At 42.3% G+C, this 25910-nt stretch overlaps 1 protein-coding gene across 3 annotated transcripts in view; it reads left to right on the top strand.

Moving 5' to 3' along the window:
• The window catches only part of LOC138481725 (maternal DNA replication licensing factor mcm6-like), an 860230-nt gene that overhangs the window by 95443 nt on the left and 738877 nt on the right, over positions 1-25910 (top strand). For all 3 annotated transcript variants that reach the window (XM_069613836.1, XM_069613835.1, XM_069613837.1), the window contains exon 2: positions 6479-6610. In XM_069613836.1, the coding sequence (XP_069469937.1) occupies positions 6513-6610 (98 nt within the window). In that variant the 5' untranslated portion in view covers positions 6479-6512. The remainder of the gene's footprint in view (positions 1-6478; positions 6611-25910) is intronic.

The raw sequence follows: 25910 nt of genomic DNA, 5'->3' as shown, positions 1-25910 counted from the left end.
TGCAGGAAGAATAATCATGGATATTCCATCGAGTTGTAACCGATGCCTGTTGCATAGTTTCATGTCAAAAGATTACAAAAATGAAATGTGAAAATGGTGGATTGGTACAATCCAAATAAGATTCAAAATCCATATTGGCACCCGGGGTTGGGGAAACGGGGGTAACAGCCAATCGGGTTCCTTGGATTGAGGGCTTAACCCGTTCATCTCAGCCGGTGTTCCATGGAACCTGGAGGCTGATTCCCTCTCCTCAGCACCATCTTTCCCTCACCCTCCCTTTAATTTTATTAGTTTGTTCCGACTGGCTCCTGCCACACTTACTGTTTTCTTTGGCAGCGACTGCCCCTCTGCTGCCGCGCTTCTGCTCAGGATCTGTGTCTGCCATGGAAATGGAAGAGGGGCTCTTCCATATCCATGCTGGCCATCTTGGGACAGTTTTTATTTATTGAAAGGAATGCGCATGGTACCGCGTTCAATGAATAAAGCCTTTAAAAAAATAATAATTAACATGCGCGTTACCGCTCCAGGGTGGTGCTAGTGGCCTTAAAACACTCTGCCGATCGGCTGGGGGACCCTGTTTAAAGGCCCTTGCACTGATCGAGCCATCTCTGCCAAGGTTGATAAACCTGATCCAGCCTGCCAGATTGGGTGTACACCACACTATTTGTTAAATATCATGCGTATAGGCTACTGTTTTTTTATGACCAGTCTCAAGTGCAATTACTCCAAGGCTTATTTCACTGCACTTCCACCCCTCAACTCCCCTCCACTCATTGAGGTCCAAATTTCCCATAGGGTTTACTCCAGGATGAAATGCAGTTTTCCTAATCGGGGCATGACTTCTTTAAACCAAGGGAGCAGGTCTGAATCCTGAGTTGCTAATGCACCAAGCAAACCCCCCTAGAATTTTTGGTGAACTCAAACTTTAACCAATACAAAACAGTTTGCATTTAGCTATTTAATTCATTGATTTATTTCTAGATTCCAATAAAGGGGTTGCACAAGTGGTGTTGGCCAGAACAGATAATCAGTTCTGAATAAATTTGAGTTTTTCCACTAATCACTACATTTCAAGCCCCATGTTTGTCCTATAGGCTTCTGCTGCCACCACTTAACATTTAAAGACATGAATAGGGGATGTCATACATTTATCCCCTTCTAGCCCTCTCTCTGACCTTCCACACCCACCACTATTTTAATGTCAATTAGCAAATGTTTTCTTTCATAGAGCCAACCCACAAAGATGTGACTTGCCTTTCAAGCTGGACTTCAGATTCTGAGACAGGTTGTAGAACACATCAGTATTTGGGTATCTTAGCCAAGTATTTCTTTTATTTTATTTCTTTTTATCCCAAAGTTTGAAACATGACCCATCACTCAGGTGCAAATGTAGGGATTGCAGTGCGGTTCTAGTTTATCAAGATTTAAACCAAGGACACCTGGCCGCATGATTTGACTAAGCTTTCCTCCGACATGTGTATCACCTTTAAAAAGTTAAACTTGTATATGGTTTAAAAATAAATAAAAAGTACTAATGATACAACACAATATAAAATGTACTCGCAAAAAACCATACCTTCAATGCAGTTTTAGATACTTGATACAATGTATAAATTTAGACCCTACAAAGTAAAAATTCAGAAAGCAACTACGATCAATCTAAGATGTATTTCTTTAAGAATCTTGATTAAAATCCAACATTTAGTAATAACGTGGATTAAAATAATACTGTAATCATTCAATTTACAATTGTTTTTTTAAAAACCTTAAGACTACTAGTGTCAGGGATACTGTTTTACCACCACATTTTATTTTGCATTTTGTATAGCGTGTGCAAGCCCTCGGGCATCAGGGCGCAGTGGAGAACATGTTAAACGAGGCCACTTGGGCCCAGCAAGTGGTAGTAGGTTACATGTAAGCATGGATTACATTGTTACATCTAGTCAAATAAAATATAAACCGTGTATACATATTGCTGGAAGGGTCTGGAAATGGAAGGCGGCCAAGGACATACAAAGTTAATTGAAGAGCCAGGTTTTGAGGCCTTTACACAAAGCCCAGTATGAGCTTTCTGATCTGAGATTAGTGCAAGGGAGTTCCATTGCTTGGCTGCAATGACTGGGAAGCTTGAGCCACCTGCTTTTGCACGTTTGAAGGTGGGTTGCACTTTGTGCATAGGGTGTTCTGACAGGCTGGTTGATTGCAGTTTGGAACATCTCTGGGACCGGTATGGTGGCGCTGACATGGAAATGCATCTATGTGTAATGGTTAGGGTCTTGAGAGAATTATTTCCCATATGAGGAGCCATTGTACTTTACTGCAGGCAGCTGATGTGTTTGGCTTTGGGGAGGTTGAGGGCAGCTCTTAAGGCATTATTTTGTATGACTTGCAGTTATTGTGGGGTGAGGTGCTGGCGAATAGAGCGTTACTATAGTCTAGCGCCCACCACGGTGCGAGTGATTTGTCAGGAAGCTATCTGGCGCATGGAAGGGTCTTGACGCAAATGGCTAATTTCCCTTACCTACTGAGTCCCTCAGCAGCTTTGCTGGATTTCTTTCTTTCAACTGGTAAGAGGGTAAGAGTGTGAGCCCCTTTTTTTTTTTTCCCCACTCTTGCATGTGTTTTTTTCTGTGTTTTTGCTGTGTGTAACATTTTTGTGTTCATAGACTGTGGAGCCTCACCTACTCCACAGGCATTTTTTTTTTACTGTGTTACACTGCACCTTCAGTTCAGTGGCACAGGGTTGTTTAGACTTCCCAACTCAGACTCCATTTTCTGGGACTGACTACTGTCTCCCAGAACATAGAGTTGCCATTAACTTTATTAGACTATGTAAAACCACAGTCCAGGTACAAACCATCTTACATGGAGTACTGGAAAGGGTTAATACTTATCCCTTTTTGTCTGTTTCTCTTGGAGCATTGTTTCATTCCCTTTTCATCAAGACTTGGCTATTTTTTCTACCACGGTTATCTTAAATAACCTTTGGTATTGTTTTAGGCTATCTTGGTAGCCTCGAATTTAAACCCGCTAGACCATATGTTTTATTGCGGTTCCGGGTGGGTTAATTTGCCATTTCATTTTGTAAGTCTTTATGGTGTTTTACTCTGTGTGCCAAACGAGGTTTGATTCCTTTTTTCGCTGTCTTTTTGCGGGCTTCTATGCAGAAGCCCTCCTTAGGCACCTGTATGTCTGGGAGGGGACAGGATGTGAGGGAGGGGTTTAGGACTCCCTGCACAGTGTCTCCTTGGAGACCCATGTCACACTCTGAAATGATTGGCTGTGGTGACTGTCCCGGTGGGACAGCCACCCTGCTGTGTGATTGACAGCCAGGCTTTGTGCATGGGGGGAAACTGCATAAAAAGCAGGTCTCTGAGTCTGGAAAGGCAGAGTCTCCACTGGAACGAAAGAACTGATGAGGAGCTGACGGAAGAGGACCCCTACCATGACTGAACTGCCTGGTGAAGCCCTGCTGCAGGTCAGAATCCTCGAACTCCAACGACAGAGAAGATCCTCCAGGAATCTTCTTCCCCTGAGCTGGTGGAACCAACCAGTTTGCCCAAACTGCAAGCCAGGACTCCTTCCTCTGGTCGAATTCGCTGTACAGAGCTACAGTGGGCCGGATAGCCAGGAAAGTCGGACCCTGCTTTGGTTTTAAGGAGCACACCGGTTATTCGTTGCTTTGCTCTGCTGCTAGTTCCCTGGGTAGTGCAGGACCCTCCAGTCTTCCTACTTTGTGTCAGTCCAACAGTCCCTGCAGGAACTGGGAGCCTGCAGGAACTACCGGAACGTCTGCCTCCGCTACAGCTTTTTCTCCATTTAAAGGTACTGTGCAAATCTGGGTGTTCGTTTCGTCCAGCCGCGGTGAAGGGCTTGTCCTTCTCTACTCTTTAAACTAACTTTTCTGCAGACCAACTTCGTCCGGAACTCTTTGGCAAAGACTTAACCGTGAATTACCCTGAACTGTGTGATCTTGAGCAAAAGACTTTTGTCCTATTGACTTTGAATCAAATCAAATAGGCTTGGGGCCAATCACTGTAGTTCCTCTTTCTAGATTGCCCTGCTTCCTTAACTGTTAGTGCTGCTCAATTTTAGCCTAACTTTTTCTTTCCCTCCCTTTTTAAATTGCTGGAGTGCCATTTTGCTCACACTTCGTTTTAAGTTTAAACTTGTCCGGAATCTATTGGGAGTGGTGTGATGTACAAGTAACAATTTTTCAACTGCTTTACTTTAGTGATGTGTTTATACAACTGATGTGTAAATAAATGTATATTCTTTTACTCAGAAACCTTGAGTCAGTGTTTGTTTGAATCATAGTAATTGCTGTCCTTTGTGTAACTATTTGATACTGCTCACTTGCTCTTGAGAGAAGTCTGGCTACTCAGCCATCGCTACCACTTTTACTGTGTAGTACAGGCTTGTACCAAAGGTGAATTTGTACTGTCACTTGTAGTCTTAATTGTGAGTGGTGTTCCCAAAGGGTACTGCATATAATTCTGCCTAACAACTTGTCTGGTGAGTGTGAGCGATGCATTCAAGTAGACTCCCAGGGTTTTTACTCTCGGCGAGACTGGGATAGGGATGCCATTGATAATAGTAGAGTATTCATTTTGTTCAAAGCTGTTGGGTGTCTTAGGATAAGGAGTTCTGTTTTGTCATCATTCAAGCAGAGGCCGTGGGAGGCCATCCGTGCTTGAATGTTGGTGAAGGTTGAGTTTAGTACAGTTGCATCTTCTGAATAGGTGCTCGTGGGGGGTGGGGGGGAGTAGAATTTGGGGTTTCAACTGCATAATTTGTATACGCAATGTCAAGGGAGTCTAAGAGGGGCTTCATGAATGTTGGCATGTGAGGGAGACGCAAGAGCCTTGGGGACACTGAAGTTGATTGGTGAAGGTGTAGCGCTAGCATTCTCTGAGGACGTTCATCCTCCTACGTTCCAGGAAGGAGGCTATCCATGCTGTTGCTTCCTTTAAGAAGGAAGCTGCTTGGGTAAGGTGTCTGCAGAGTATGTTGTTGGCTGCTGATGGGTCAGTTAGAACCCATTGTCTAGTTATATATTTACAGAGAAGTCCATACACTGAGCTCTTAGAGCAGAGCAGGAAAGAAGCAAGTTTGACAATTACTCCTTTACCCTAGTATTAATAAAATCTACAAGCTGCTTCCAGTTGAAAGGGGCCCCTAGGGGACCCTGACGTCTATGGAAATAAGGCGAGTCACCACACACGATGGAGACGGCAGACACAAGGTTATATTCCCAAAGCTAGGGTTTATTGCAAAGCAAAAGTCTCAGTTGGCCAATTCGGTCTCACGCCCCGCAACGTCTATCTCTCGACCTCGAGGGACGCAAGAGAGCGAATTACGTACATCAGTTACATATATACAAAATGCATATCAAACAATCAGCTATGACATGTTTAACACCCCCCTTTATTGGGTTTCTTTGAACTTGGTGTGATGGATATCTCCGACCACTATGACACCTTCAAACATCTATTCTAGTAACAATTTGCAATTTGTGAGTGCGAAGGCATCTTTCGGTTATTGAATAGAACACGGCGCTTCTGTTCTTGGAAGCGAACTACATACGGGGGGGAAGTTGCATTCCGGACCTTGCTATCTATCAGGTGCTATTCGCGTCCTGGGAGCCGACATGCTCTAGCGGGCTCAGCAAAGGGGGGCCGTAAGAAAAGCATAATTCAAGCCTTTAGCAGTATTATTCTAACATATTCTACCATATAACGAGACTGGCTGGCAGCTGTGAAATGATTAAATGCCCTGCAGCTCTGCTTCAAGGCTACATTCGGGAGAGAGCCGGGCATTCTTCCTGGTGCTGCCTACGTTTGTGTTTCAGCGAACTCTTGTTATCCTCATGGCCCTGCGGCCTTGTTATTTTCACATACAGACAACAATGTTTCACAGTCGAGCAGTGTAAGCGGAAAATATACTGCGAAGCCATGGGAACAGAAAGCAATGAGCAATGGTTAGAAAACAAAATGCCGATTCTTGTTACATCAAAATGGCCGTTCATTGGCAAACTCGAAAACCTATGTTTTGTCATATCGTGCATGAGACGGTTGGCCCACGGCCACCAAAATGCGTTTGCGGTCTCAAAGTAGAGGTATCCGTATTTCTAGACTGACCCGGTGGGAGGGTTCCTCGGATACCAATGATCTCATTAGTAAGAAGGACATTTTAGTCTGAAACGCATAGTATGCCTTGTTGGGAGCAGACTGTTATAATTTGGTGGTCCCCATACATTTATGATGTATATGGGAATAAAGAGGAGACTTTAGTAAGGTTTCTTTCATGCTGATCAGTCATTGCACTGTATTTTTTTTCACTTTATTTGGATTAGCAATCAAAGTTTCCAGGGAAATTCCTGCATTGGTCAAAAGCTGGGAGCAGTGTATAATTAAGCATAATGCAGAATAAGAGTCTAGTGCTAATTCCTAAGTAGTACTTCTTCTTTTACTTTTAGAATTGTCTTCTGTTGTGGTCTCTACATTGTCATCATGGAGATCGGGAATGAGGCTTCGATGGAAACTGGACAGGCTGTAAAGGACGCTCTCGCTGAGAAATGCCAGAAGCTTTTCGTAGAATTCTTGGAAGAGTGAGTCAATCTGGAGTTTTACTTACTTATTGTAAAGTTTGTGCCATTTCTTTTGGCTTTAAAAAAAATAAATAAATAAATAAACTTGGGGAAATTGCTTATTGTCACGACAGCAAATGTTGCCTCTGAAAGGGTTTGACATTTCAGAGGCACAAATGTTTTTCCTAGGTTTCTTTCTAACCGATGAAAACTAATGGTGCAATAATGGGGGGGTCTGATCTGAATCCCATTGGATAGATCAGCACACTTTCAGCAATATAAAACGATAAACGTGGGTGCACATGTTCTTAAACTGAAACCCTATAATTTGTAGTGGCTTCACCAGGTGTAACTTTATTGGTTTTTGTCTATTGGGCAGATTTCCCGCACCTCCTTTCTGCATTCAACAAGGCAAGAAAATCCACTCTCAAGAGTTGGCTGACCTTTTGAAGAGGCATGATTGGCTCCGGCTTGGAGTAGGAAATTGTAGCAATGGCAGTACAGAGCTGAGTAGAATTAACAGGCCTAGGTAGAGTTGGGGGGGGGGGGGGGGAAATTACTTTTTTTTTTTTGGGGAAGTGGCACTTGGTTTGTGGGTGATGGGGAAGTACATGCTGCATGCATTTTTAGGCACAGGAGAAAGGCAGAACACTGAGAATCCCATGTGGATTTAGCAGGCAAGGGCAAAACAAGGAAGAGCCGCTGTTTGCTCTGTAGGCTGAGAAGCTCAGTGTTAACAACTTAGTTTATTGATGGATGTCTGAGTGTGCTGCACTACACAAATGTGGTAAGGGAATGGAGGTGGGAGTTGCAGATGCAACCTATTTTGTGTTTTGGCTGTTTGCGTTGAATAAGGCCAAGACCAGATGGTATGTGGTACCTTGCACTGGCTACACCCATCAATCATGGACTTCAGATCTTGCAGAGAGGTGCATTTGTCCAAAGAATCTGTCTGAGTGGAGTAAATTGAGGCCACACCAACTGAGGCACAAGAGGGAATTGAGATGACATCACTTAAGGTTCAAAGAGCAATTCATGCATTAGGAGCAAGATTCCAGTCCTGAGCCTGCACCACTTCTGATTGCATTGATACTGAAGAACGTGACACAAGCTATGATAGTTCCAGAGCTACTTGATTCAAGAGCTGCAACCTTATTCAAGAGCTACTCTTACAGCAGTGTTTTGATGTCCCACATGTCCTGTGAGGCCAGGCAGAACAAGGGGGCAGAACAAGAGGGTGCAAGTAATTGAAACAACTGCACTTGGTCAAGAGCAAGAACTGCACAGGAAGCATGCTTCTGACAGCAATATGCTAGTGAACAAAGCACTTGGAAGAGACACTCATTGCTCCTTGAGATGGCCCTCTCGTTCACTCGGCACCATATTTATACCTCATATTGCAGTCGTCGATCAGGAGCACTATTCAGCCTGACGTATTCCAAAATTATATCAATTTATCCACATATCACAAAATATATATAAACATAGTCATTTTGTATAGTTCCAGATCCAAAAGCAGACGGAAGATGGCGTTTGAACACCAAATGAGGTTAACACTCAAAAGATGCTCCAGTTGTGGGGTGCGTAAAGAATTTCATATTTTCACACAAGTTATACCAATTTATTGGCACAATATTAAAATTTAGAATCCCAATACACCGGTCTCGATTTTCCTATGTCTTGCTTAACACTTTCTGGTCCTTTTCCATCTTGTTTCACTTTATTACAGACTCTAGTTGGCCAGACTTATACAAACAGGACTACGGTGAAAGAACTCCCTAGTCTAAATTTTTAACATCTCTCACCTTTATTTTGATCTAAGTGCAGTATGATTACAACAACAAAAATGTTGACACTTGTGTGTTTCAGCCTTTCACCAAAGGGTCAGCTCGTAATCCGCTGAGCGCTCCTTTTCAATTAGGCCTTCATCGGGACAGATCTCAATATGTAAAGCCCCAAACCAAAGTGTTTTTCTTAAACACTAAAACATCTGTACAGAGATCCAATTTCTTTTATTTATTCCCCCCCCCCCCCCCCCCCAGCTCTTGGGTATGTTTTTAATGTAGATCCCTTATCATGCATTCCATGCTAATGTTACAACTGAGAGGATGTTTTTCAGTCCATTAACATCCTTCATTGGTGGGAGTCATTACTCTTGGCTCCTCAGTGTGCCTCATTTCTGCTGGGAGTGTTTTGTATGAATATACACCCCTCTGTGTTCCACGCAGGTGCTCATGTTCTGTCTGCTGGCTTCCTACAGCTGCAGTCTGGTAACCTGTGGCAGTAGGAAGCCAGCAGGCAGAGCGCAAGCACTTGCAGAGTTACTCTGTCTACTTGGGATCTGAAGACCAGAGCATACTCTTCCAAAATACTCTCAGTGGAAATGCCAAGAAAGGCACACCAAGAGTAGGACTTCCACCAATGAAGGACGGTAACAGACTAAAGAACACCCGTTCAGTTGTGACAGCAGCATAGAAGGCATGAGAAGGGATCTAAATTAAAAAAAAAAAAAAAATCCGAAGAGCTGAAAATGGTGGGAGGGGGGTTCAGGGGTAGAAACGAGGCTTGTTGGATCTTGGTCCAGACTTTTTAGTGTTTGAGAAAAACCCTGTGTGATTTGGGGCGTTATATGGATATCTGTCCTGTTGAAGGCCTAATTGAAAAGAATGAGTGCTCAGTGGATTACACGCTGACCCTGTGTTGAAAGGCCAAAAAGCCCAAGTGTCAACATGTTTGTTCTTTTTTTGGAATCGTACTGCACTTTAGAAAACAAAGGTCTGAGATGTTAGAAACTTAGACTGGGGTGTTCTTGTAGCACAAACAGAACTAGGGCCAAAGAAGTCTGGCCAAGTACAGCATGTAGTAAGCTGAAACAAGAAGGAAAATGACCATACCAACGTGTTAAGCAAGACAAAGGTACATTGAGACTGGTGCATTGATTCCAAATGTTTATATCGTGCTAAGAAATTGATGTAAAGTGGTTTGAAAATATAGCACTCAGATTATTTTTTTTTTTTAACCTCCCCACCCCCTTACTACTTGTTTGAAAAAAACATTTTTTGGGAGTGTTAACTAAATTTGGTGTTCCAAGACCATCTTCTGTCTGCTTTTAAATCTCGAACTATATGAGAGGGATATGTTTATGTATTTTTTGTGATACGTGGATAAATTGATGTATTTTTGGAATATGACAGGTTGAATAGTGCTAATCGGGACCGCACTGCAAGTTATGAATATGGTGACGAGTGAATGCATCACACGGAGAAACAAGTATCTTCTAGGTGCTTTGTTCTGTATCCCAACCACATCCGGTAGGGAAAGACATTGAACAGGACCCTTTTTTTTTTTTTTTTTTTTTTTTCTTGAGCAATTTGCTAGTGTACACTTTCTCCAAAAACAAAAAGTACACATTTGCAGTGAGTAGCATCAATAGCATTTGCTCCCTAATCAACAGCAAGCACACATAATTCACTGAAAAGTTATCTCTCTCTCTGAGATGGCATCCACTGCATGTATGCAAAAAAGAATGGGTTCAGGAGCATTTACTGCCCTATTTCTTTGTAAAAAGGCTTGGAATCATGTTGTTGACCTTGTTGAACCCTGCTGCACAATTCTGTTTTGGCACAATGTCACTCTAATTCAATTTGCATGCCTCATGACCATTCTGGATTCTGTTAATGACACTAGTCCACTTGGGATGCATCCCCCCCCCTGGCCTCATGATATGATGTTATTTATAACGTGCTTAATACCCAGAGGTTTCGAAGCGCGGACCCGGGGATCGAACCGGTTGCTCTGCGTTGTCTTGCTTTCAAGGCGAGCTCGTTGCCCCTGAGCTATCCTCCCGAATATCTCCCCAGGTTCCTTTCTACAGTAAAGCTCAGGAAAGAAGCTGCCTAATGTTGATTACCAGCGGGCCTCCTTGTTTTTGCAAATGTCTGACAGTAGGAACCATCAGGGGAGTTAATCTCTAGGTGACAATAATGGAGGTTGTTGGACATTGGCACATTCCACGTGGATTAGAAATGACCTTTGTGGCGGCTGTTAACCAGGTTAATATTGCATCTGCCTTGATGATGGGTAAATGCATGCACTGTTTTGCCCATGCCCCCCAAACTCTCATCCTTGTAGTTGCTTCATTAACCAGTGGCCACCAATGGAACAGCAGGTGATTGTGGCTAGGGAGATCTGCATACATTTTCAGTCTTCTACAATCCCAGGAATGTGCTATGAAAACTGCAGTCACACGTCACCCTGCGTACAACCAGATTGAAATCGCAATGCAGACTGTGGATTCAATTCCCTATATGCTGAAGAAGAACATATGAGCGATAGTGCATCACAGTGAATTGTTACTGCAATAGCCAGAGCAGTAAACTGGACTGTGCCTACCTAACAATCACTTGAACATTTTGAGCAAAATGATTTACTGCAGCCTTTCCAGGAGGCCACCAACCTGTATGGTATGCAACTTAGAAATGTGCAACCAGTTGGCTATATGTTTGAATTGCATTTTTCCATTGTTATTCATAATCTTGATCACCCGTCAGATCTGTTTAAGGTATGCTTGCCATGAACCCTCCCCCCCCCTACATTAAAGCAGTATCTCCTAATATCTTTACTTGGCCCATCTTTTAAAGCCCAGGTGGCAACTGTTAAACTGTGTGGGTAGTAAAATGCAGTTGGTGTGACATTCACAAGCCATGTGTATGAATGCACTAAAGAGGCGTCTTTAAAAAAAAAAAAAAAAAAAAAAAAAAAAAAACTGATGTGAACACGTTGTCGGATCACCCCAGTGTGAGATGCTACTACTGCAGAGACGTTTATTGGACTTTTGTCGACAGTCTCTCACTACCAATGTTCCATCTAATTATTTTTCTCTATGTGCGGAACTGGTTGGCTGTTGTACGCACATTATTTTCCTTGTGCGCAACTGACTAATGAGGTAAGCCACTTTGTGAGCTACCGTTGCAGAAGAGAGTTTGGAAAGGAATTTCCTCTTCCAAGCCACTGCAATTCTTTGCAAACCTCAGAACACTTTTTCCAAACACATAGGCTAAAATAAAATGTCATATGCGATTATAGAGTAAACTCACCAACCAGTCCAAGACTTCAACCTCTGCCACAGTACCTGGCAAACATATTTATGTGCAGAGAAAAATGTATGTTTTATGCCACTGGAAAATCATGCATGTGTATTACAAAACACAAATATCTCTTGGCATAACTGGTGTGGCTGTCAAGAAATTCAGACAGAATACAGTATTTACCGATGGATTAATGGCAATTAAAGCAATGTGTCAAAAAACATGCTGATAGGAGTTCAAGTGCCACTTTAATGAAGTAATTGAAGGGCCAGGTGTACATTATTTTAATCATTTGTGTAAGGGTGAATAACTGCCCCTCAAAATATGAGGATCAAAAATGAGTGACCCCAATAGAGCAGTGGCATAGGAAGGAACTCTAATAATATTAATGCTCAATCTCAAGAGGATGTTTAAGGGGAAAGAACATCTTTTAATAAGCAGAAAGTAACCCTATTGGCAAAGATACATTTTGCGCCCTGAAAAATCATTTAGGGAGCAGAATCTGATTAGAGCCCTGATTGTACCCCTACATAGGAAGTGAAATGACAGGGAACATAATAAAGTGTATAGTTTTCCGCCCTTCCGCACCACAGCCTAGATACCATTAAACAAGAGCCTTACTGAAGAAAATCACATCCTTTTAATTTAATAGCATCAATTTATCACAGATACAACTGATTGAGTGACACCTTCTGTAATTATGGATCCCTCTTCGGTAATTCTTTGTGATCAGTTAAATGAGATGCAGGAAGCTGCTGGAGACTATACACACAGAACACATGGTTATATAGAAAAGCCCTCAGCAGCTGAGCATAGAAAGAAAAAGAAGGTGCTGTTGTCTAGACGGGTACTAGAATTTCCAAACAAGCAACACATTGCTTGCAGTGTACTGCCGAAACGTCTGTGTTGGTTTCTGAAATGTGTTGCTTTGTTCATCACCCGCAAGGAGTGTTGACATGTGGTCTTCCACCCATAGCCTTCCCCGGCCCATGTGCTAGCCTCCAATACTAGATGATAGAGCACTGTAAAAAGTGAGGGATTGTAGAAGTAAACATTCACTGGTATATTAGGAGACCCACAATACTTTGCAAGCCAGGCATATTTAATGCCTCAACATATTCTGTGCATTTTGAGAATGTCATGACTCTGCATGCACGCAATTCTTCTGCAGTGCATACTAGATTGTTTGCAACATACCCCACCCTTATATCATTGTGTAGGATTACACAAGTGCTCAGCAAAACAGTTTTTGTATAGAAGCGAGTTACCATATAATGTGTGAAGGTCTATGCCCAAAGGAACTCTGAAAGCTTGGAAACAATACAGATGGCATACTCCATACCCATTATCCCTTGTTAGCTAAGTAAATGATATTGCAATGTTGCTCTCCAGTTAAAGGGTAATGTTGTAATTCTAAAATAGGAGATGCTGAGCATCACATTTGTCTTCGCTAAATCTGTAGAGGGCAAATTAATATTTGAGTTTTATAAAGTGTTAACTTGCAAGGGGGCTGCTTCAAAGCAATTGTGTGACATATGTAAAAAGAAGAGGAAATATGGGATAAGGTTACACATCAAAGTAGCCTGCTTACTTACAGCCAGTATCCAATATTTGAGCTGGTAGTTCGATTATATAGTGTGGGTGACGCTTTTGGTAAGGTGCAATGAGTCACAGATATGTTGGCGCATGAACATAATTCATGTTACAACAAACATAAAACAAGTGGATGTAGGTACAAGTCTGCTAACCTTTCGCAGATCCATGAGAGAAAGAGTCAAGGTTGTCCGCTAGTATCTTAATATGTTCTGGGGCCGAAGATAGAGTCATAAGGTAAAAGTGTGGCAGAGTCAGGTTTGGGAGTCATGGGTGGGGAGGGAACATTATTTGATTAATGTGTGCAGGCATATCTTGATAGGATTCTTCTGTTCATGCAGCCAGTTTTTCATATTCGTTTTTAACCTCTTGTATGTGTATTTTGCTGTTAGGGATTTTAGGTGTTTACAGTCACCCTTGCATAGTAGTATAATGCAAATGAGCAGACTATCAAGACTAGTTGCTTAATTTAAAAGAAAGACAATTTCAGGTAATTGCTGTGGCTTCTGCCTTATTAAATCTTTGTGAATAGGTGAGAATTGTCTGTGTGCGCTGCTAAAAATCTTCTGAGCGGCACCCGGAAGGAAGCTGGGCAAGCGCACATGCGCACAGCTTAGAGGGAACATTGCTCACTACTACAGGTGGCACTTCAATGAGCTTCCAAAAAATGAAATGATGGACTCTGGGACAGATTCCTCATTCAGTGTGGCTTTCTATATGCATCTGGGTCTTACTGAGATTCCAGCAGTCCATCTGCATTGCACAGGTCTGCCTATCTCAAAGCAATGCAACTGGGCAGAGATGACCATCCACAGAGATTGAGTGGCATGCTGTCAATTTCAATTCTGCTTTATTCAGGAATCGATGCATGGGAGGTTCATAATTACACAATATTAGAGACCGGTCTGATTTTAAAACACTACAAATATAAACGGACGGTCACTTTAAACAACCATAATAAAGTGCCAGCTATAGCTTCTAAATGAAGAACCTGCAGGGCTCTTCAAGCATCCTCTGAGACGGTTTAATAGTATTAATGTAGCCTAGACAAATTTACTTGTAGGCTAGGTATACACTGGGAATTCTGCCCACAGGAGAAATAAAAACGCAGGATCAGGCCTTGCAAATTCTTAAAAATCCCACTAGACCTGCAGGGCGAGTTCTTTACTTTACATACTCGACCTAAGAGAAGAGAAATGCACTTGCCCCAAGGTGACTGGTGACAAAACATTTACCAGTGCGTTTTGTAAAATGGTGCATGTTGCCATAAGTACACTTCATATTTGGTGCAATGCTGTCAAGCATTCACAGGGAAACGTATACTTGCCATTTACTGCAAACAAATCGTGTTTGCACTAAATACGAAGTTTCTAACATCCCCATACTCGACCTGAAAATGGTACTCTCCCTTCATAAAAACTACCAATGCTAGTGGGCTTGTAGATTTTGCGAGGCTAGAGGATGATGGTGTGTAATAGTCTTGTGGAATGTTGCCACAAATGTTTTAACTACTACAATATGTAGTCTAGGCTCTGCTACCTTGCAAAAAAGTAGCAATTTGCTGACACCAATTTTGTTATATGTCACAATAGTTTCAATCAAAGATGAAACGAAACCTAGTGACTGGCTGCATACAAATTTAGTGTGACCAGTTAAAGATGTAGCTGCACCTCCAGTTCACTTTTAATGGTTTCCTTAGTTGGCTTGCAGAACACACTAAACTACAGTCTGACCTCTAGGTCTGAACATTAAAGCTGACCGATTCTTTTACGGAGTACTCTATCCAATTAATGTTTGTAGTACTCCCTTTCAAATGTGTTAAGCCAGTTTTAGGACTCTAAATGGCATTTAATAAAAATAGTACCCTGCATATGATACATTTAGCAAAGTTGGGAAGACACAAATCTTTTACAAAATGGGTGTACAATATTTAATCGAACTATTTGCACCTTGGCTAGTCTGGTCTTTACGTTTTTTCAGCTGGCATACCTGCTTTATAGGCGGCTAATGTTGGACAATAAACTGCTAAATATCAGAATAAAATAATTGTATTCATCCATACGTGCTGTGAATTAATCACAAGTCTTCAACACGAGGATTTATCATCCTCCTTTTGGTAAATACCATGATCTCAGATTTTGTTTCATTGATCTGTAGACCCAAGTCTCTCGTGGCAAAATCAATAGCAAGACTGCCAAGTATGGCCTATAGGCCTGCAACAGACTTGTCAGCCTGGGATGATGTATTCCACATGCCTTCTACTGTAGATGGATTTGTTTTCATGTCACTCAGTATTTTAAACAATTGGTTTATGAGATGATGATATATTGATAAAACACTTCTTTGCTGTACTTCTTGTATGACCCAGGATAAAAAGGGGTGAACTAGCTTGGACCACAGTAGCATACATCAGTGATTGTTACTTTTAGATGGAAAATAATCTGCTCCATTCTCAGAAACCGAGTAGCCAAGGCCACAATCTACATTTATCCTCTTGCTTTACATAAGACTTGAATATTTGCAAATACAAATTAAAGCCTTGATACTGTAGTTGTATTCCTTCACGAAAATCCAATTCAATGCAAGAATATCAATCGAGTCCAACCACCCAATCTGTTCTACTCAACAGCACCTTTCCAAATATTTTAAAGGCACAGTCAAGAAGTTCTTTTGAAGGGTAGCTAAATAGCAAATACTTTTTGTACATTGCAAGCTGTCTAATTTGCAGACTATCGGAAAAGCCATTAGCTGAATCATGAAGTTAGTCATTGAAGAATAAAGGAGCACCTGACTGGATGTTTAGCTTGTAAAAACCAGATGGAATGTTATCTAGACCAGACCTCTATTCGGCTTGAGGGAGGATAATGTTGCAACAATTTCAAGGTAGTGAAAGCCTCATTGTGGCATGCCCTCTTGTGCACCACGTGCTTATGTCCTTCCATCCCATAAGGCTGGCACAATTTTCATCGGAAAGAGCCGTGAATGAGGCCAGCCAATGTCCTATCAGAACATTATACTCTAGGCACAAATTGATTGTACATGGGGCTCTGGACAACCAACTCCCCAAAATGACTGTGTTGTGGCTGCTGTGATTAACTCTTCTAGTCTTACTCTAAAAGCCCTTGCTTATACCCTGCAGGTTGGTGGTCCTACTTGTTTCATAGTTTACAGAACTAACCAATTTAGTGTTTTTCAGGGCAGTGAAGTCCTGTTTAGGTTTCTTGCAGGACCTATCCAACTCAGATTTCCTGAGGGTCACGTGACGACAGGCTTACTCTATATTTGATCGAGAACATAAGGGAGTTTCGGAGTATCATCCTGATCCAGGCACTGTTAATCTGAATTGATGATTAAATCTAGAATTAATATCCTATTGTTTTAGGACAACGTACCATTTCTAATCTGTATGGAGCAACTGGCAAGATTGCAGTCTGCAGCCGAGGAATAAGATTAAGTCTGCTGATGTTATTGCTAGGGAAAGGGTTCCAGACGTCACTGTCATGACTAGGTTTGTATCGAACGCACACATACAAGAGGTGAAAGTATAAACAAATTGGTGGTTAAAAAAGAGCCCCCCCACCCCCCACCCTCCAATGGCTCAAAAAGGTAGCCTCACCAGGTTTTTCAGATGAGGTTCTATCATTTCTTTATCGAACAACCCTAGCATAGGCGACGTTAAGTAAGGCCATCACTGTTTTGATCCAACATCCACTAAAATAGTTTTGGGTATACTTATTGCTGCGTCAACCACAAATCCAAATAATTCTCCCCAATGTCAATGTTATCCACACAGAGAATAAACTGTTGTGAATTGCATGCCCTTTCCACCAGTAGATTATTAAATTAAGCATGCAGAAAAGAATATCTCTTGCTTTGCCTGTGGAGAAAAATATATTATTCGTCAGTTGTAACTTTGAGACGATTTTGTATGTTTTTAAAAAAAAAAGTCTACACTCGAGTTACAGAAGTACTAAAAGTAGTAAAAATAGCTGTAGATGCCTTTAGAAATCGACTGCCCAAATTTCTGCTCTTAAGATTACTTGCTGGTAAATCACCAGTTCATTAGGGAGGCCTTTATTTTGTTTGAAATATACAGCTTTATTCCAATAAAAATATGAATACTTTGATCAGCAGCAGTCACACAAGACCACCCAACAATTTCAGCCTTTCAGGCACAACACCCATTGGAAAAGTAAAGGGCCTCATGACGTACATATGGATATTGCTAGTAAAACGGTCTACAGACTTAACGTATTCTCTAAAGAACTCCTCTCAAATTGCTTCAGTTCACCCACATGATTAAGCACATAAAATCTGTTCAGATGGTTGGTTATGAATCCAGCAATTAAATTACTATGAATGTCCCCTCGATAAGGTTTAGCATGGGCAGTTTCTTGAGGAGCTGGCTGGTCAATAATCCCTCCCGGCAAAGTCATCCATTGTTGAATACTAGGGTTTCATGGTTGCCTCCAAAGCCCTTTTGGATGCGTTTTGGCTTTTAAGAGGAAACAAAGGGCCAGATCATAGGTCGGGGAACCTTGCAGTAATCTTGGAATTCTTCTGCCAAATGAGTGCCTACAAGTAGTCCACCCCCAGCCCTTTCTTTGTCTTTAGTATTTCCTAACCAGGCTCAAATGAGAATCTGGTGTTCAGGTCAAGATTGTGAATGTTTTAAAAATAAGTTAATCCTACTTGTCAAATACTACGATCCAGGACCTGTGGAAATATCAACACCAAAGGTTCTGCCTAAGGCTACATGGGTAGCTAGCACCATTTTAAGCATAAGGTTGGAGTTGTCCAATACCATTGTAGCTTCTTGCACTTTAAGTTGATTATCACAATTTACATGATCTGTAGATGGTACACCAGCATCTATATTTTTGGCTGCTGTTTGAGGTGAGTTGGCGAAGCTTTTTGGCCATTTGCTGTGGATAAGCTGGCTCAATGGCAATCCACCCACTCTGGTTCAGTTAGCTTAGGCTGGAATGCCCATCATGTAGTCTACCCCACCATTTCAGTGTCCTTCCTACTCGGAGGAACGGTGTCTACTCCATTATTAAGATTGGGTAGAAAATCTCTCCCCCATTACCCCACATTTTCTACACAGGACTTTTGTCTATTTTTGAGGTGGCCTTTTCCAGAGGCTCCATGATTAGGTCAGTAACTACTGTCCTTATGGTGAGCTGCTTTGCAAAAAGCCCGCAAATTGTGACTAAATAGAGCTAGGTACGCCACTTATTTTTGCTTAGGCCTTGGAGATCCATTGTGTGCATTAATAGACCTGGTAAACGGGAAGGACCAAACTCCTCTGGCGATGCAGTAGGGCTTAGTTCCCCACCTGAATTGTATGGCACAATCCTTTTGACTGACCTGTAGATTTACCCAGCCTTGTTGCAAGGGGTGGGAGCCCAACTGAGACCAATGGGAGAGATGAAGCTGGTACCAATGACTATTACTGCAGCAAAACTGCTTTCAGTGCCACTTGGTGGCCCTTTCATCAATCCAAATTCCAGTCCTACCACAAGGCAGCAGAATGTAGTGTAGGGATTTCTCTGTGGATACCATAAGTCTCCACTGTGACTAATGGTGTGATCACCTTATTGATGTGCCACCCTGAATAGTTCTTCAGGATTCATCCATGACATCACACCTAGCTGCTTGGTGTCTAACTGATTTAATATCTCCAGTAAATGAGCCTGGGATGTTGCCTTCACTAGATCATGGCTGGACATTCGCAGTCAACAGAAGGAACGTTACTACTAAACTAATGTTCAGCTAGAGGGCCACCTGAATAAGTATTGGTGCACTAGCACACCTCCCAGTTCTCACATAGTCTGGATTCTTGCCACAAGTAGACTATTCCATGTTGCCCTTTTTCCCTAGGGGATGAAAGTAATCACAGCCTTTCCTTTTACCTTTACAGCTCCACTTGTTTCGAAGCACACAATCGCTATTAGTTTGTCTATCGAGGGTCTGATTATAGAGGGGAGATACCATAGTTTGTCAATTTAGTAAAATAAGGCTGTATAGCTGTGATCTGTGTAAAGCTGGTTCACTGAATATTCCAAACTATGATTTAGCTCATTAGATTAGAAAATAGAAAGAAGAGTTGAGGTGCTAAAATGATAAACTCTTCCAGCCTGCACATGGTGGTTGAAGCTATGTCAACTGGTCAGCAAACTGTAACAGATAGCAGGGACCACCGACAGCCCAGTTGTTAAAGAGGCTCAAATTCTAACGTATTCAACTCCTTACCACCTGGAAGTAATCCCATTCAATGTTGCTGCTCAGCTAAAGCATAGGCATGGTACAAGTGGGTGCAAGCTGTGGTCCACCATATGCCTTATTGCTCAGTTCCTCTCCACACACACTTTTGCAGTGACAAACGAGCACACCGTACCTGGCCAACCAAACCTTAAGCTGCACTTAGTTGAAATGCATGCACTACGAGTTGGGGCTGCTTGTTCACTTTTCTGTAGAAAACCTGAACGGCCCTTGAGTAGTGTGCAGTGTAAACTGGTTTTTAGTGCTGTGGTCTGACTGAAGATATCTCCGAGATGCACATGAGGGCTTAATAAATATATATATATATATATATATATATATATATATATATATATAATTTTGTGTACAACCCAGCTACAGAGATGCAGATGGGAGCACAGGGAAAGTTAGTGGGGTCTTCCTCGGATGCTAGCAGTTGATTGCATTTCAAAAGTAAATGTTTTTTCCTTGAACTTCCACTTATTTAGCGGAACTGTACTTGAACAAGGCGCTGGGACCATCGGTATCTGTGCTCTTATGAGCCGGGTCTTGTGTAGTGGTTAGATTGTGCTTTAATTAGACACTTGTGCCTAATATTCCAGGTGAATTTATTATACACTTTAACCGACCCATGTTTCGACCCAACAGGGGTCTTTTTGAAGGATGTGGTGGTTGTGCAATGTAATAGATATTCGATAATGTATCATTGCCCCATGTGAAGGAGCCCAAGTAAACATGTTACAAGTCGGATGGTTTTGTGAGAATTGAGTGAATCCACATATAGTGAAATAAACAGTGGAGTGTAAACCAAGGGTGCCATGCTTGGCAAGGAGTGTGACCGCAAGAGTTCATGATTTTAACAAATTATTATTTACGGTGTGTTTTAATCTGATAGTAAGAATATATTTCAACATGCTCACCATCCTGAATCCAGTACATGAATGCAATAAGTGACAGTGTGTGTGTATTGGCAGTGAGGTCATGCTAAAATGGAGAACAAGTTGGGAAGGGGAAAGAGAGCAGGGTAGATTAGTCATAAATGGATGTGGCGGAAGGAAGCTGGGCTATTATGCACAGGGCTTGAAACCGTAAGGAGATTTAAGGCTTTACGGTGTATTGATCAGGATAGTGAGCTCAGGATCAGGGGCCAATTGAATAACCTGTGGAGTGGGTCTGTGGGGATGAGCATCTGCCATTGCTGTTGGCAAGGGCAAGTCGGCGCTAGGCAGTGGGATCAAGGATATTCCACGACACAGGAATGGAAATTGTCCATGTAAAGTCGAGGCTTGGTGAACTTCGAGGGTGTGTCCTTGCAGGGGGACAATGTACATAGAGTGTCGAAAGAAAGGGGGTGTGATAAACCGTGGAGAGGTCAGATGAGGTGCTGTGTGCGAGGAAAGATTAAGGGCCATTCTGGTATAGGCATGAGGTATCGCTGTATGGCTGTGTTGCAGCGAAGAGTACCTGGTGTGATTAATGCATTCCTAACCTAAGTGTGCAGAGCTGGGTTGCTGTTATCATCCGACTTGGAAAAGGGTGGGGGGTGGGTAAGCGATGGAGCGCTGGGAATGGGGGAATTGTCTCGCAGCTGTAGTTATTCGAAACCTACCTCCCCACCCCTTTGTTCCTTTTTGGAATTTTGGTGTCCACCTTTCCTAGAGCTCCTGAACTTAGTCCTTCTCTGTGCATGTCCAAGGGGAAGGCATTGTCAACCTTCAGCAAGTAGGGTTACCTTCAGCTCGTTTTGTAACCCCATCTTATTTTCATACTCTGGCACCCCCTGAACTATGCCCCCCCAAACCCCCTTAAGCAGTCTCCCATTATTCATGCTCCATATAAACTTTCACTGCCCCCTCAGGCTGTCTCCCACCTGGATGACTACCTCAGCTTCTGACACGGAAGCTGGTAGTAGTGAGGCTCCTCATCTTTTCTTCTGACCCCGGCACTAAAAACGTTGCCATCTGTGTCAATGTGCAAGACCCAAAAATGCATTTTGTTTCCCAAGACACAAATGTGAATAAAGTGGCAAAAACAAAGGGCTACATGCAAGGCTTGCATTGGTGATGGGGGAGAAGGGGTTCTGGGAACACAATCGAAGGTGACTCAGCAGTCCTCACACAGGCTTCTCTCCGCAGACCGGAAAGGTGAGATCAAACTTAGATATATTTTTTTTCCTTTTATGCATTTCTATTTTTGGGGTGACATAAAGGGAATTTAGAATGGGGAAATGACTTGTTTTTTCCCCTTACTTTCTTGTAAAAATAAAAATGATTGTTTAAATCTATAGAACCGACAAAGATATGAAATGGGGATCAGGAAATTGCACAAACCGCCTTAATGTCCCAAAACCACCCATTTGTGAACCTGTCCTGTCTGCTTCTGAATAGGGCAAACCAAGCCCACAATGGAAGGAAGCAGGAAGTAAGCTTGGAGTTGTAACGGCCCTCAAACCCTGGATTGCTATGTCTCGAGTCCAATGATTGGCTGGTTGGACTACCATCTCTATCCTCGGGACCTATCAGGCTGCAAGCCTCGAAGCTCAATTGATACCAGAGGCACAGAGCTGGTTCAGCTGCCTGGAAAAATCTACCTTCATCCGGTGCACACTTTGGGAATTTTGAGCAGCCTTCGTAACCATACAGTTAGACCTTCACATAAATGCAGCAGCTCAATTGCTTAATTTACATTGCTCCATTACATGTTCAAAATTATGAAAAAATAGGAACGTACATCCTTAAAAAGGCACTAGTTCATTTCATTTATTCTGGACATGGCAAATTTAACGAACTCGTATTTAAATTAACTTTAAACTGTTTCGATCCCAACTATTAATGCAAAGCATGATTTTGGCAACATGTTTTTATTTAAATTGGCACTACCAGAGGTTTATTTAACAATTTTTTTGCAAAGCAAAATGCTTAGTATTATAAACCTGATTGATTTGTGAATTGGGCATTGATTTCTTATTCGATTTAGAAAATTGACTTGTTTCTCAACACGAGTTAATTTTAAGAATCTCTTCCTTTTAAAGACAAATCTGTTTTGTAATTTTTTTTAAAAAGTGATTTTGTATTAAAATTACTTTTTTCTTAAGGTAAAATAATGGACACAATTTGTCAGAAAAGTTAAATCCATTTTGTGGCCATATACTCTTTGGCAAATCTTATTCAGGACCAGATTTTCCATTTATCAGTGCTGCACAATTGGTTATTTATAACACGCTTAATACCCAGAGGTTTCTAAGCACTGACCCGGGAATTGAGCCTGTGTTGCTCCACGCCATGTTGCTTCCAAGGCAAGCGCGTTGCCCCTGAGCTATCGTCCCGAGACCCAAGCAGTCTTTGTTGCATGTGCTGTTCCCGGTTTTTGGGTTGGCTCAGAGGTGCACTTGCTTCAATGTAGGCAATAACTAATTAATCACAAACAAGTCAGTACACCTCTGGACGACACTGCTGCAGTGAAAAACCATTGTGAAGTGTTGGCGTGTTAGCAATTTAGGATTGCTGAATGACTCTGCATTCTCTTTCGCCCCTAAAACCTCCTGCCGACAGTATATTCATATGGAAGGTGGTTTGAAGGAAGAGAGCAAGGCGTGGATATGAGGGAAGAGTTCACCAAACCCCACTTCCAAAATTCAAATATATTAGGAAATGTCCGTTTCTATACCAGCCACACATCGTCCACATTAGAGGCTACACGTATATGTGTATCTAAAATACTACATTCCCCAACTCATTTTGCGGCCCCAAAAGTACATATGCCACTAGTTTGGTAGTGCAGAGGGCCAACAAGGCATGTACACCGTTGCAATGAATGTAACACAGCCTGCAATGATCCTTGTGTCAAATCCTGGAAGAGGCGCATTCTCATTAACAAATCCATCCTGAACACTGGAGTGCATTTAGGATAAATTGTCTGCTCCCTAGAGTGTATCGATGCTTCTCTGCTCCGGGCACCAGCAGGATGTGAGCTTTGCTTTCTACCCTGTTTATAAAACATATCTTTTAATCACGTTCTTGATTCTCTCGCAGAATTTTGCAGTTTAAAAGCTGCTTAGTAGCCAAGACATTTTTCAGTTTGGTTTTCATTTTTGTTTTGTGCTCCAAACAAATTGTCTTTATATCACTCATGTCATGCTTGAACTGCCAGTTTTCCAAACAAAACAGTGAAGGTCAGTGAGTCTTGAAGTGTTTAAATTCAATCATGGGTTTCAAATGAATATGGAAATGGGTTGAGACTTGATCCGAACACATATTACTGAGCAGGAGATGCAAACCAAGTCTTAATGTCTGATGAGCATTATTTGTGGAGGGATCTAGTTTGAACATTTTCATCTATTGGTTTGAATCACATGTCAATTGATTTGAAGCACAGCAATTGAATCAGCCTTGGTTTGGGATTATATTAGAAAAAATATCTGTACCTACTATCTCACATACTGCTTAGACCTTTCAAGTATCCGGCCAAATTTTGCCCCACTTTTTTTTTTTGCACCCCTCTGTTCAATGTAATGCTGGGAAGGGAGCAATCCCACGCCACTAGGTGCTTTTAAGGTGAGACGAGCCCCGTTGAAATAAAATACACCAGGAGGAGAGGTGGTATCCTAAAAGTCCCCACATGGTCATGTGACTTCGACATTAACAAATAGTGCACATACAAGCAATGGCCACTTTTGTAGAGATTAGTAGCCATAGTCAAAGAATGGGGCCTGCATGACCATGCAGTGTTTAGTGGTGGGCACAGACCGCATGCCTGAAGGGGGAATCTGGATAGGACCAAGCGCTGATGAGATGACCACGCCACAGACTTCCATAGAAGGCCTTCTTTGTTTTAAAGTTGTTGCAAATATGTTTCTTCTAAAGGAATGTGCCCTGCAAGTCCACAAGACAGTACTGGGTGCCTTGGTGTACGTGTTATCACAAACGGGCCAAACCAGCCCTCCTACTCCACCCAGCGAAATACGAGCTATGGCCCATACAAGCGCACTAGTCCTGAGACCCCTGAATTCCAAGATACCAGTTGACCCCATAATACAGACCATAAACTAATCAACCATAAAGATCTAAGAGTATGGTCATCCCACCTTTATTTTATGACATGGATTATAGTCTAGGTACAGGGAGCGATAAATTATAGTTCAAAGAGAGGCTGTAAGCCTTGGGAGCTAATGACGTGTTTGGGGAATCAGTAAAGTATGTGTAGGTTGGTGTGAGCTCGAGACTACCTTTGCAAGTCCCTGAGCCTGCCAAGTGTACTGTATAATGATGGTTGCATTGTTCACAAATGTAGCCAATTGCTTCTTCGGTCTTGGTTCCGTGGAGACGATGAGCCCACCAGAACCTATGTGACGAACAGACTGGACTGGGACCAATGACCTGGCATCGCCTATGGAGCAGACCGACCATGTATGGGGTTGCACCAAACATCCATGCAGATTTTCACTGTTTATGATATCACCTATAATGCTTTGTTTCCCTGTAAGATTCTGATTGTATACTTTTTGGCAGAACGTTCTGCTTTTCCTTTTTGTAATGAAAGAAATGTGTTATCCTTGCAAGAGTTTCTTGGGCTTTTTACTGTAACAGGTTGTACTTTTTCTTTTGTGAGTGTACAGGGGCATGCCTCCATTTGGTGACCGCTATGTGATCACATTGTTTCCCCGTGCTACCGGGGGCTTTCAGGCCGCTTCTTCAGAGGGGCTGCACCCACCTAAACGGACCTGTCCCAAAAAAATGCATATTCTCAAGTGGTTTTACAGGAGCAGTCATTTGTGCCTGCTCTTTGGCGCAGGGTGCGGCTCTGAGGAGAGTGCAGGCAGGTGTTATTGGGACACCATGATGGAATAGTTTGGGTGAACACGCACATGTGAGTATACCCTTGCAAGTGATAAGTAGGGGACTGCTGTATGTGAAGGTTGTGAGTACACAAAGTAAGGCTATGGATGTGGTTTGTTTTATTTTATTTAAGGAGAATTTTAAGGAAAGGAAAACTGAATGTTAGGGAGCCTTCCCTAGTGAGGGGAGAAGGTGATACCACTTATATTGTGAAACAGAGGAAAAAGAAAACCAGTAGGAGCCCGCATAATTAGTGAGCTCAGGAACATTAGCATTTTTTTAGCATTTTTTTAGTGTAGGGTGGAGGCCCTAGGAGGGGAGTTGTTGGTAGTGTTTTTTGATGGGTGTGTGGGGAGAAAGGAGGTTTGGGGGTTACAAGGAGGGGATGAAGCTCTGACCTTTTTGATGTGCAGCGGGCTAGCAAAGGAATAGGCAGTAAAGGCACAAGGACCCTAATAATGGGAGTCGAAACACCCATTGAGTATATGTAGAAGTCCTGCCACTATATCGTGACAGAATAGAAACGTTTCACAAAGGGGATGC

Source organism: Ambystoma mexicanum, chromosome 5p (assembly GCF_040938575.1).
Source record: "Ambystoma mexicanum isolate Mex_15411 chromosome 5p, UKY_AmexF1_1, whole genome shotgun sequence".
NCBI classification, from domain to species: domain Eukaryota; kingdom Metazoa; phylum Chordata; class Amphibia; order Caudata; family Ambystomatidae; genus Ambystoma; species Ambystoma mexicanum.
Note: the sequence above shows the minus strand (reverse complement) of the source record. Positions and strands in the feature narration are given on the sequence as shown.